Source organism: Centropristis striata, chromosome 10 (genome assembly GCF_030273125.1).
Source record: "Centropristis striata isolate RG_2023a ecotype Rhode Island chromosome 10, C.striata_1.0, whole genome shotgun sequence".
In the NCBI taxonomy this organism is placed as follows: domain Eukaryota; kingdom Metazoa; phylum Chordata; class Actinopteri; order Perciformes; family Serranidae; genus Centropristis; species Centropristis striata.
The window spans coordinates 472,207-485,275 of NC_081526.1; the positions used below are offsets into that span (position 1 = coordinate 472,207).

Consider the following 13,069-nt stretch of genomic DNA (forward strand, 5'->3'; position numbering starts at 1 on the left):
GGAGAACGTCTTTATAAACCTCATATATATATATATATATATATATATATATATATATATATATATATATATATATCTGAGATCTGTCCTCAGGAGGAGACGAGTCCTTCACAGCTCTGAGTGTTTGTCTGTTGATGCTGGATGAAGAGGGGTTAAACCCATCTGACAACCTCACACACACACACACACACACACACACACACACACACACACACACTCCAGACACTCCCAATTAAGCCTGAAGGTCCCTGCTTGTTAAACTAAAACCATCCTTTTCCTAAATGTCACCGTGTCTCCCTGCAGCGTGGCCGTCTGTAAACAGAGAGGATCTGCTGCCAGCACAGACCCCCCGGAGTGAGTGAGTGTATGTGTGTGTGTGTGTGTGAGTGTGTGTGTGTGTGTGTGTGTGTGTGTGTGTGTGTTAGAGCATGTTTTGTGAGAGCGAGATGTTGTCTGCCGCATTAACACTCGGCTGTGATGCTCCGCTGCATTTTGGGGCTTTTGTGCTTGTTGTTGACCGAGATGCAGCTGGCTCAGCGTGTGTGTGTGTGTGTGTGTGTGTGTGTGTTTCATGTGATTCATTATATGCGTCTTGGCCTGCCTCTCCTGTGTGTGTGTGTGTGTGTGACATCTCATTTGGCTGCTGACAGCTTGAAGGATATGTGCTGTAATTGTTGTCTGACTGTCTTCGTGCTGTAATTGAAAACGTCTTCTAAGTGAAACTTTCTGCAGGATGTTTGTAGCAGCGTGCCAATTAAGATTAATACGGCCGCTGCTGTTAGCGCTTCCATTACCTGAGCCCAGCTCACCTTCCACTCCCAGTAGAAAGGTTAGCCCAAAACTGACAGCTGGAAAAAACTGCCAGCACAATTTGTGATTTACACTCGGAGGTAAATTGTTTTCTCAAATCAGCCGTCTGAAGGCAGAAGTTGAGGAAAGTTTCCTGCTGTCACTGTCTGTTTCTCTGGGATCTACTTTACTTTATTTAATAGGTTCACTATAAAGCAGGAACTGAGTCCTGCACTGGGAGGTTGTATTGCTAATTGTAAACTCTGGCCCCTACATGTACAATGTAATTAAAATATACAGCTTCCATATATAATATAATAATACTATTATTATATTATATATATTAGTCCTGCCCATCTATGGAAACAGCATAAACAGCCATGAATAAGGAATAAAGAGAACAAAAACAATGTCCTTGTGCTGTATTAGAGAGTTATTATATCATAAATGATAATTTAAAAATATACACACAACAGGCCAAAAGTTATGAAGCAACTTAAATATTCTGTTCTCAATGTCTTCTTATTAAAAACCAGTGTGTATTCTGTGTATTTCTGGATGTGTTTACTACATGATCAGACTTTACCTTTATTGAATTGAACGCTATACATATTGAAATGTTTTCATGTTTCCAGCCTCTCCTGTCCTCTCCCCTCTGCTCTGTGTAAACAGCCTCTCCTGTCCTCTCCTCTCAGCTCTGTGTAAACAGCCTCTCCTGTCCTCTCCCCTCTGCTCTGTGTAAACAGCCTCTCCTGTCCTCTCCTCTCAGCTCTGTGTAAACAGCCTCTCCTGTCCTCTCCTCTCTGCTCTGTGTAAACAGCCTCTCCTGTCCTCTCCTCTCAGCTCTGTGTAAACAGCCTCTCCTGTCCTCTCCTCTCTGCTCTGTGTAAACAGCCTCTCCTGTCCTCTCCTCTCAGCTCTGTGTAAACAGCCTCTCCTGTCCTCTCCTCTCAGCTCTGTGTAAACAGCCTCTCCTGTCCTCTCCTCTCTGCTCTGTGTAAACAGCCTCTCCTGTCCTCTCCCCTCTGCTCTGTGTAAACAGCCTCTCCTGTCCTCTCCCCTCTGCTCTGTGTAAACAGCCTCTCCTGTCCTCTCCTCTCAGCTCTGTGTAAACAGCCTCTCCTGTCCTCTCCTCTCAGCTCTGTGTAAACAGCCTCTCCTGTCCTCTCCTCTCTGCTCTGTGTAAACGGTCTCAGTCATGACGTTTATGACAAACGGTTTATTTGTGTCAAGCTTTAAATGAGACATCATGTAGAATGAAGTGATTTTTATGAAATATAATTATTCTCAGCTTAGATGTGGTTGTTTTTTCCTGACAGATGTGTTGGCGAGTCATTAAAAAACATCTGGAAATAAGAAACTGAGGATGATTTGTGTTTTACAGTTTGTGGTTATAATAACTGGTGAAGCTCTGCATTGTTTTTTTTCTCGTTATGAAAACTTTCGTTTCATAGCGACTGGAGTTCAGAGAGTTAATGAGATAAATATAATAATGATCTGTGATCTCAGGTTAAAAACTGTCAACAAACATGCCAAGTGTCCGCTGCTGTACACAACAAACAAAACAAACACAACAAACACAACAAACAAACAAACAACGCTGATTTATTTATTTATTGAAACTTGTGTTGTTTCCATTTAAAAAAGAAAAAACAAAGTCTTTCACAAGTCACAAAATGTCACAGCATGTTGTGTTCTTTTCATTCCTCAGGGGTATTCATCATTCTTTAATGTGTGTGTGTGTGTGTGTGTGTGTGTGTGTGTGTGTGTGTTAGTTTAAAATGTAAATAGATTGCTGTTACTTTGCTCCAGACCAACACAGGGGAGCACCACTTTGGTTCAGCACAAAACAAATAGCAGCCAGATATAAACACACACACACACACACACACACACACACACACTGTGATTACATTATTCATAGCACTGCAGAGAGCCACACAAGAGCTGCTGTAAAACACAGAGAGAGAGAGAGAGAGAGAGAGAGAGAGAGAGAGAGAGGGAGAGAGGGAGCGAGAGAGAGAGAGAGAGAAAGAGAGAGAGAGAGAGAGAGAGAGAGAGGGAGAGAGGGAGTGAGAGAGAGAGAGAGAGAGAAGAGAGAGAGAGAGAGAGAGAGAGAGAGAGAGAGAGAGAGAGAGAGAGAGAGAGAGAGAGGGTTGGAGGAGGGTTAGGGTTGGGAGAGAGAGAGAATGAATGTGTCAATCATTTTGATGTAAAGCATGTGTGTGTGTGTGTGTGTGTGTGTGTGTGTGTGTGTGTGTGTCTATATTTAGACATGGAGGGCTGCAGCAGCAGCTTCTATAGACCTTTTATTTTTATATTTATATCACATAATGTGTTGTGAAATGACACAGGCAGCACACACACACACACACACACACACACACACACACACACACACACACACACACACACACACACTAATGCTGCATGTACCGAGAAGAATAAACAATTTACAACACTGTTGCAGAACAAAATGTTCACTAACATGCATGTTAAACAGAGTTCATGTGGCAGAGTTCAGACGGTATAAAACTAGATATTAGAGTCCAGAGAAGAATGTTCTCCTCCACCTGGAACTAGAGAAAAGACTTGATGGAGATAAATAGAGTGAGAGCTGGTTTCTCTACCTCCCTCAGCTCTTCCTCTCTCTGTTCAACAGAAAGAAGCAGGCTTGTGTTTTCTACCAGGTTTTGTTTCATTGTAAATCTACATTAGAGTGAAGATCAGTGGAGTAAACAGACGAGCTGAGAGGAACACATCCATTTAATAGTTTAACAGCCAATACTACACTGTAAAAAATGAGTTAATTCAGTTTCAATAACAATGAAACACTGTAATATTTATATCAGCCAAAACAGGATTTTTTACATTTTTTTTTTTTTTAAATCCATTACTCCACTGTAAAATACTGTGCACGTTATGGAACTTTGATTTTACAAAAGGTTCTCCTGTTGTTCTACAGTATTTATGTTCAGTAATGTTAAGTCACGCAATTTACGTTTTTTACGCAACTTACATTTTTTTGCGCAACTTATGTTAGTTATGTATCTACTATTGCTCACAGTTTGTGAATCATATCGCCCAGCCCTAAAACAGAGAATATAAAGAAAGTAGCATTTTGTTTAGTCTTGATGGTAAAACTTGGTGAAATCCTTCAGACGTCTCTCAGCCTGTGGTTTCGTTGTGGGTTTGTTGTTGTTTTGTTGTGGTTTAGTTGTGGTTTTGCTGTGGTTTAGTTGTGGTTTTGTTGTGGTTTTGTTGTGATTTAGTTTTGGTTTTGTTGTGGTTTAGTTGTGGTTTTGTTGTGGTTTTGCTGTGGTTTTGCTGTGGTTTAGTTGTGGTTTAGTTGTGGTTTTGTTGTGGTTTTGCTGTGGTTTTGTTGTGGTTTAGTTGAGGTTTTGCTGTGGTTTAGTTGTGGTTTAGTTTTGATTTTGTTGTGGTTTAGTTGTGGTGTTGTTGTGGTTTAGTTGTGGTTTAGTTGTGGTTTTGCTGTGGTTTTGTTGTGGTTTTGCTGTGGTTTAGTTTTGGTTTAGTTGTGGTTTAGTTGTGATTTTGCTGTGGTTTAGTTGTGGTTTTGCTGTGGTTTAGTTGTGGTTTTGCTGTGGTTTAGTTTTGGTTTTGCTGTGGTTTAGTTGTGGTTTTGCTGTGGCTTAGTTTTGGTTTTGTTGTGTTTTAGTTGTGGTTTAGTTGTGGTTTTGCTGTGGTTTAGTTGTGGTTTTGCTGTGGTTTAGTTTTGGTTTAGTTGTGGTTTTGCTGTGGCTTAGTTTTGGTTTTGTTGTGGTTTAGTTGTGGTTTAGTTGTGGTTTTGCTGTGGTTTTGCTGTGGTCTTGTTGTGGTTTTGCTGTGGTTTTGCTGTGGTTTAGTTGTGGTTTTGCTGTGGTTTAGTTGTGGTTTTAGTTGTGGTTTAGTTGTGGTTTTGCTGTGGTTTTGCTGTGGTTTTGCTGTGGTTTAGTTGTGGTTTTGCTGTGGTTTAGTTGTGGTTTTTGTTGTGGTTTTGTTGTGGTTTTGTTGTGGTTTTGCTGTGGTTTAGCTGTGAGAACAGCCAGGAGTGATTGTTGGCTGTGCTGCTCATCGCTCACTGCTGGTTGATTTGTTACATCCTCCAGCAGAATGAATCAGTCAGCAGACAGACAGCTGCAGTGTTCAGTCACCTGTCTCACCTCACCTGTCTCACCTCACCTGTCTCCTTTACATTCATCCATTACATCCATTCAAACATCACAGTCACTCAGAGAACACAAAGAACATGATGACTTGTATTGTTGTGCCGTCACGGCTGAAAATAATAAATGATCTGTGGTTTCATTTGGAAAAAAAACACTCAAACGTTATTTATTCATTGGACTTATTTCTTTATTTTGTGACAAAGGAAGGACAACTTTTTTCTCTACATTTTTATTCTCCTTTCATCTTATCATCTTATTAAAGGTTCTTTAACTTGGCAGATGAAAGGATCCATTAAGAGTTGATTTGTTTCTGGCAGCTGTAGATTTGTTCAGAGAGAGGAACTACTAGCACAGACAGACTGTCTCCCCTTAAAAGAGTCAATAATATACAATATCAGCTGGTTGTTCATGCAGCAAAATACGACTCACATTTATGTTTTCGTCTGTCCTCCGTCCCAATCTTGTGGATGTCGTAGTAATGATTGACGACGATGCGGAGATTAAATGTCAGATATCACACTCAACAGCTGACTTTACCCAGAAAACTAAGTTAGAGTCATGTGTGAAAACAAAAATGAATTATTTTTAACGTAACTTATGTAAGTTACCCAACTTACTTTTTTTAACCCAACTGACGTAAGTTACGCAACTTACATTTGCTACGCAACCTACGTTTTCGACGCAACTTACGTTTTCTGCGCAACTTTCTGTTTTCTACGCAATTTGTTTTCTACGCAACGTTCATTTTCTATGCAAAGTACATAAATTACACAACTTACGTTTTTTTCACAAGTTACGTTTTTTTACGCAACTTACGTAGGTTACGTAATTGACATTTTTTATGCAACTTATGTAACTTACGTTTTTCACGGAACTTATGTAAGTTAGGCAACTTACTTAAGTTCAGTTTTTTTCACAACTTACTTTTTTTACGCAACTCACGTAAGTTACGTAGCTTCCATTGCTCACGGTTTGTGAATCATTATTTATACTTAGGTTTTTTACGTAACTTCAGAGGCTCACATCACCCTTGTAACTATTAAAGCACTTCTGGCATTTATGTTAATTTACTGTTTGAAGGTTTTTTGGGTTTGTAAAATGACGTGTGTTATTATAAAAAAACTCCACTGTAACGTGAGCTGTTAAATGATCTATTGTGTCGTTCAGGTTGGAGGTCTTGTTGACTAGCAGGACTGGTTATCACCTGGATGATCATATATAATGACGACCCACTGACACATGTCATGTTTTAGTCACTGAGACATACGAGCTGAAATGGAGAAGCCTTTCAGTCTAAACACAGAGGAGCATGGCAGCTGATACGTGGGTTAGAGGGCTTATTGTTCGCTGATAGATTTGATTAACTGCAGTCTGACTGCAGCACACTGACACTCCAAACTCCATCCAGGAAATGAATCGGGGATTAGAGGACTATTGTGGCTAAAAGCACTGAGTTTGTATTAGAGGAGGAGAAAAGATTATTTGGCTGTAGCTGGCTGTAGAGCATGTCCTTTTCCCTCCCTCAGAGGAGCTAAAGCCTTTTATTTAGACTTCACACGGCTCATATTTTCTGCAGAATAAATAATAGGTTTTCAGGTCGGAGCGGGAGTGTTTGTTTGTCACGTATCTGTCGCTGGGTTCGTGTTTGGGGTTATTTAATGAAAATAATTTAAGAATTTAACTGGGCCAGAGGTGTTAGTTCAGCCTTCTTGGCTGATAATCACCTGATTTGCAGCTCTATTTTTAAAACCTGAAGAAAATAAAGTGATAAGGAGAACTCCTCTGCTCACACCACGGCAGAATCCAGAGCAATCTGATGCAATTAATGATTTAAAAATGAGAGAAGATGAACATTAACCTCTACCCTCTGAAACACTTTCAGGATGGAAACAGCAATAATGTCCTCTATTTAACATACCTTACACTTAGCAGTTACATTAAGGGCTTTAACCTGTGCTCTTGTTTTATGGTAAACAGTGATACGAGAGCTGCATTAACATTAAATCTCACATGGTAAGACATAAGCAGCCGAGCACAAATGTCAAAGCTGTGTTGTTAAGCAATCACAGATAATCATTTCTTTGTGGCCTAGTCAAGCAGCTGGAGAATTTGGAGGAAAAGTGGCTTGTAAAGTGGGAATTGAAGCATTAGCTTAGCCAGCCACCTCACTCTTTCTCCTCCGGTGCCCCAGGCGCCCCAGTGGTACCTTGTGCGGAGGCTTTTAATAACGATGCTTGTTTGAATCCTGGAACAATGAGCAAGGGCTGCATTTCTGGGCTGACATTGCAGTAAAATGCCATCACATTGCCCAAAGGGCTAAACTGAACCCAAGTGTGAAATCTGCTTCTTAGAGAGCGAGGGGTGAAGGAGAGAAGGGACGGGAGAGGAAAAGGCAAATAACGGTGGAGTGTAGGGCCGAGAGGCTGACAGTCAGCCTGGTGGGATTACTCATTGGTGTAAATGGAAAAGAGCACAAATGAACAACAGAGCTGTACAAATATGACATCACACTGCAAAAAACAGGAAGCTCACCAAGTATTTTCTTCTTCTATCTACCAATAGTATCTTAATTACATTGTTTTGAGTATAATTTACCTACTGACCATAGCTTTATGTGCTTATTTAATTATCTTATTGTGTAAAGACTTGTTTTTAGGATTGACATTGTGAGCTTTTTCATGCTTTTCAATCTATTCAACTGTTGATTATGGTGAGTTTTTACCTAAAATATTGGTTCTAATTGATAGTTTTAGTCGCATGTAGTTTGAACACTGCAAATGATATGTTTCTTACCAAGATAACAAAAAAATAGATTAAGAAGTGTTAGATAGTTTATCTTGTTTTAAGAGTTAATTTCTTATTTTAAGCGTTAAACATGCTTATTTCTAGATTTATTATCTTAATTTAAGAAATTTCGTCAAGGTAAATTATCTGTCCATGCAGCAAGATCATTTCCCTCAGATTTACTGTTTTATCTGTTTTTTTACACATCTTTTGCAGTGTTTCAAAAGCATTTTCTATCCACCAAAATGTGCTTGTTTCATGTATTGATGGCTTATTTCAATGTTACTACAGTTGGGTTATTCAAGCCACAATTGCTCAAAATAAGTATGTTTGGATTTATTTCTAGACATCATTGGTTTTTCCAGTTTCTAGATATTTTTGCTTATTTAAAGAATTCTTACAAATAAACATTTACTTACTGCACTGGCAGATACTTTAACTTGTTTCAAGCATGTATTTGCTTAATTCTACTTATTCATTTCTTATCTATTGTCTGTTGGTTTTTGCAGTGTACACATACAAACAAGGGAAAATAATAAAGGGCCGTAAATGAAGTAAGCGTTCGTCGTGGTCCGGCTCTAATCACAGCTGCAGGTTAACCTCTGGCCGGCTGATTGCGATGCAGCTGCGAGTGCAGCTGGCGAACGGAGCGAGCCGCTTCACAAGATGAATCGTAATCAACTGTACAAGGACATCTGGTTCTGGATGGTGGGAGAGGAGCACTGAACAGTCTTCAAATCATTTTTCAAAAGAGCACTGAGAGAGGGTGCAGTTTGTGGTGGTGTTGGATGGATGTGGAGGGAACCAAATGGCACCGCGGCTCCCAGTTTGTGTCGATACTTTCATCTATTGTACATCTAGAACACTCTGCTTAAAACATAGTGAGCGTCTTTATTTACAGCTGAGGCTAAAAGTGTTTGCAGTGAATTGAAATCACTTGCAGGTGTTAAAACCAGCGTTAATCACACCATTTATCAGTCAGACTTTATTTGTATAGCACTTTTCATACAAAAGAAATGTAACACAAAGTGCTTCAAATAAAAAGGAGAAAATAATAATAATAGAAACAAGCAAACCACCTCAACCCTGACCCTCCATCCAACTATCCCATTAAAAGCAAAGCACAAACTGAGGAAGCTCCATCTCAACGTGGAGCAGTGAGGAAACACTGGAGGCAGCTTAGAAACTAATTATTAGCACGATAATATATACATAGAATAATAGAATAATAGAATAAATAATAGCAAATAAATAAATAAAAGAGAAGATGTTGTAATACTAAGATGCATGAGCAGGAGCAGAAAAATCTTTGAAAACAGTTCAAGTAAAAGCCAAATTAAAAAGGTAAGTCTTCAGTTTGCTGTTAAAGATGTGAAGCGTCTCTGAGGGCCTCAGGTCTTCAGGTCTTCCACCAACGTGGACCACAGAGAGAAAACGACGCCTCACCATGAGGGTTTTAGTTCTAACTTTTAGTTTTATTAAAAGGCCAGAAGACCTGAGGGTCCTCCAGGGTTCACAACCTAACCCCAAATAGGCTGGAATAAGACCATGAAGAGATTTAAAAACCAGTAAAAGAATCTTAAAACCAGTAAAAGTATCTTAAAATCGATATACTGTTTATTGAGACACTGTTACTTGTCTTGTTGTCATTGGAGCACTTTTTACACGTATTATCTCTTTGGCAACTTAAAGATTTATCTTCCATCAGTGACAGACACCAGTTGACCCGACATCAGACCTTCATGCCACCTCAAAAGAAGTTGCGTCGGACCGCCATGAAGGTATTTTTTATATTTTCTATATATATACTACAGCATTCCCAGTGTGTGGTGCTCCCAGTGATAACCCAAAGCTCATATCAGAGAGCTGAGGATCAAACTGCTACCAAGCCAGCCGAGGTAATCTGTCACACCGAGGTAGCCCTGGGACGGCAGGAGGTACACAACACACACACACACACACACACACACACACACACACACACACACCATCTCTCTCTATATATAAATCACATGGACACACACAGTACAGATCCCCTGAAAGGAGTTCTGATTTCTGGATCTTCAGCTTTGACACAAGTATGATGTTTCATTTTATGACAATTCACTGATGCACTGCTCTTCACACAAACAAGATCATCACAGGAGAATACTTTTGTCATTTTAAACATTTGGGAGCATTTTAAACCCAGAAGCAACAACTCAAGCATTCACTTTCCATGACAACACTGTTTAGGATTTGTGTTATCATAGCAAGGCCACTCCACTTATCTCCAATGTATAATAACCAGAGTTACTGCTGAGTGCCTCTCCGCCTCGCACAAATGATCCGTGTGGCATCTCTGCAGAATCCAAAAGACCAAAAAACTGTCTGGCAAAGGGAAATTAATGCCATTGAATATATATTTAGGAAAACAGAAAGTGTTAATGCATCACAGTAGATGACGGACAAAGTACAAGATATTTAAAAATGGCAGATATATTGTTTCTCTGTTTACCCAGTATTCATATTAATATCAAAGAGGGCTGCTCAGTATTCTCACATTTGCTGCTCGAAAGAATATTTTGCTCAGATGGATTGATAATGGACCTCCAACAATTGGGGCTGGCACAAAGTGATATTTGACTGAGGCCCCGTTTACATCAGGACACTTGCGGGTAAAAACAACAAAATATTTTAAGGGAAATGGCTTTCATTTAGACGGTGACGGCGTTTTTGGGTCTTCTTTCCAGATGTGTATTTGCTACATCACTGTCACTGTGGACAGAGCATTATCATTGTATTGTCTGTATTACATAATAAGTAGTTGGATATTTGTCTTTTTGTGGCCACAGTGTGTGGCTGTTTGTTGTTTTTGTCTATGTTGGAAAATGCAATAAAAATATTACTCCAAAAAAATTGCCATATAATGTATTTAGGAAACAAAGTGTTTATGCATCACAGTGAATGACAGACCAAGTACAGGATATTTTAAATTGCAAATATATTTGCATGCATCAATGCACACACACACACACACACACACACACACACACACACACACACACACACACACACACACACACACACACACACAGCCAGACACTAATACAGCCTCAGACGGAGTTGGGGAAGCTCCCTGCCATCACACTAACAACCCTAAACACTCTAATCCTCTCACATTAGATCTCATCTTATTCTCCAGAGAGTTAGCAGCAAGCAATAACGGGGAGCGGAGGGAATGAAGGAGGCTGATGAGGAGCAGGAGGGAATGAGGAGGAGCTGATGAGGAGCAGGAGGGAATGAAGAGAGAGGAGGTGAAAGATAAACCTGCTTTTGTAAACTGCTGAAGTATAAGAACACAGCATGAGAGTGTACACATATTGTAGAGAAAATGCACAGCCACTGACATATAATGCATCATGTGTAGTTCAATGGTTTGTTATAATGCATGACGTCAATGTAAACGAAGCTGTGCAGACATTATGTCAGCCTCTTCTATGACTACATGTCTTATCTATGAGACTGGCTGGCGCATCAATACTTATGTTAAGGACATCGTATCAGAAATAGACTTCCTGGTCAGGTTACTGTATCAAACTGTGTTTACATGAAGACATTCGGACAGACAGACGACTGTGAGTAAGATATGTTGGGAATATCCAGATAGTGTGTGAGGGAAGAAGCATTTCAGTGAAAAATAAGAATTGTGCTGAATTCCTGTTTAATGGAGCAGACGGGAGATATCAGCTCCCAGTGTGATTCACCTCAGACAGCAAATAGAGCTAAAAAATAATAGAACCCTTAGTTTCAAGTTGTAAATTCTTTAAAAAAAAAAACACCATTCATGTCAAGTGGTAAACACTAACCACAACCAGAATCTGAAGACTCGTCTGTATTTTTAGAAGATCAACTGTTTTAGGTGGGACATTTGTAGCCACGAGGTTAAGAACACTATTTTATTTTGTAGAGACTATGAAGTGTTTCCTCAGTGTGGGGTTGTGCTGTCAGTCCTGCTGTTATGTTACTTCTTTAGGAAGATATCGTACATTCTTAGGTCTTTGTAACAAGTTTTCAAGTGATGTTACTGTGTTGTTTGTACATTTTCAATAGGTTAGTGTCACACTCAGTTTCCCTGTGATATATGTCTTATTTGAGTGTATTATAGAGCTGAAGTGTCAGGGATCATTCACTCATTTGCATGTTTCTCTGTGAGGAAACCAATAACAAAGAGTAGTACAGAAGGCTGTGAATGAGACATGGTGGGAATATCCAGATACTGTGTGAGTGAGGGAAGCATTTCAGGAAAAAACAAGATAAACAAAAATAATAAATAATTCCTGTGTAATGGAGCAGACAGGAGATATCAGCTCCCTACTTGACAGTGTGATTCACCTCAGACAGCAAATAGAGCTAAAAAATACTGGAACCCTTAGTTTCAAGTTGTAAATTCTTAAAAAAACACCATTCATGTCAAGTGGTAAACACTTCCAGAAACCCTGAAGGCATGCCGAAGTCAGAGGCCGGTCCTATTAGTTGAAACATAACACTGTAAAGGTCCAGACTCCAGCAACAAATAGGTTTTATTTCAGTCTAATGCAAGACCTGCTGGAGTCTTAAATACTCTACACTGATGGATGAAGAGCCAGATGAAAGATTAAAGATCAGAAACTCACCAGAACAGGAGCCGTCGATCTCCTCGTAGCCAACGCTGCAGACGCATCTTCCCAGTGGGACCAACCAGTCTCCATCAGCTCCACAGAACAGTTTGGGCGTGTCTCGTTCCTCGGCGTGGTCGATGCACGCCCCCCTCACCTCCACCAGCGAGGACGAGTCCACCCGAGGCACCGTGTCCGGGAACGAGGCCAGGTTCCTCAGCGTGAAGGGACATTTCTTGTAGTAAACCCTCACTGAAACCAGCGCGATGCAGGCTCCGATGTCCTGGAAGGCCAGGTAGAAGCCCTTCCTGGTCATGGGGCCCACCTCCCGCACCTCCGTGTTCAGCTTCAGGATCCGGTCCCCCAGGTCCATCTGGGTGAAGCTCTCGTCGGCGGCGATGGTGTCGATCTTGGTGTACTGCGGCGGCTTGAACTTGACGCCGTGGGCCTCGTCGGTCTCGTGGTAGAAGAGGTTGAAGGTCTCCTTGCAGGTCCCGGACACCCAGGGGATGGAGTTACAGTCCCGCAGGGTGAAGCGAAGCTCCACGTAGATCTTCTGGGCTGCCTGCCGAGAGATCCAGTTGGAGCGAAGCCAGTTGTTCTGGTTGGGCTCCATCACGTTGCAGACCTGGAAGGTGTGGATGGGCCGGTTGTGCTCGTCCATCTCTGTGATGGCGTCCCACTACAGGA

At 40.7% G+C, this 13,069-nt stretch overlaps 1 protein-coding gene across 1 annotated transcript in view; it reads right to left on the reverse strand.

Moving 5' to 3' along the window:
- The window catches only part of LOC131978772 (ephrin type-A receptor 6-like), a 248,571-nt gene that overhangs the window by 160,959 nt on the left and 74,543 nt on the right, over positions 1 to 13,069 (reverse strand). The window contains exon 3 of the mRNA XM_059342527.1: positions 12,398 to 13,061. Coding sequence (XP_059198510.1) covers positions 12,398 to 13,061 — 664 coding nt within the window. The remainder of the gene's footprint in view (positions 1 to 12,397; positions 13,062 to 13,069) is intronic.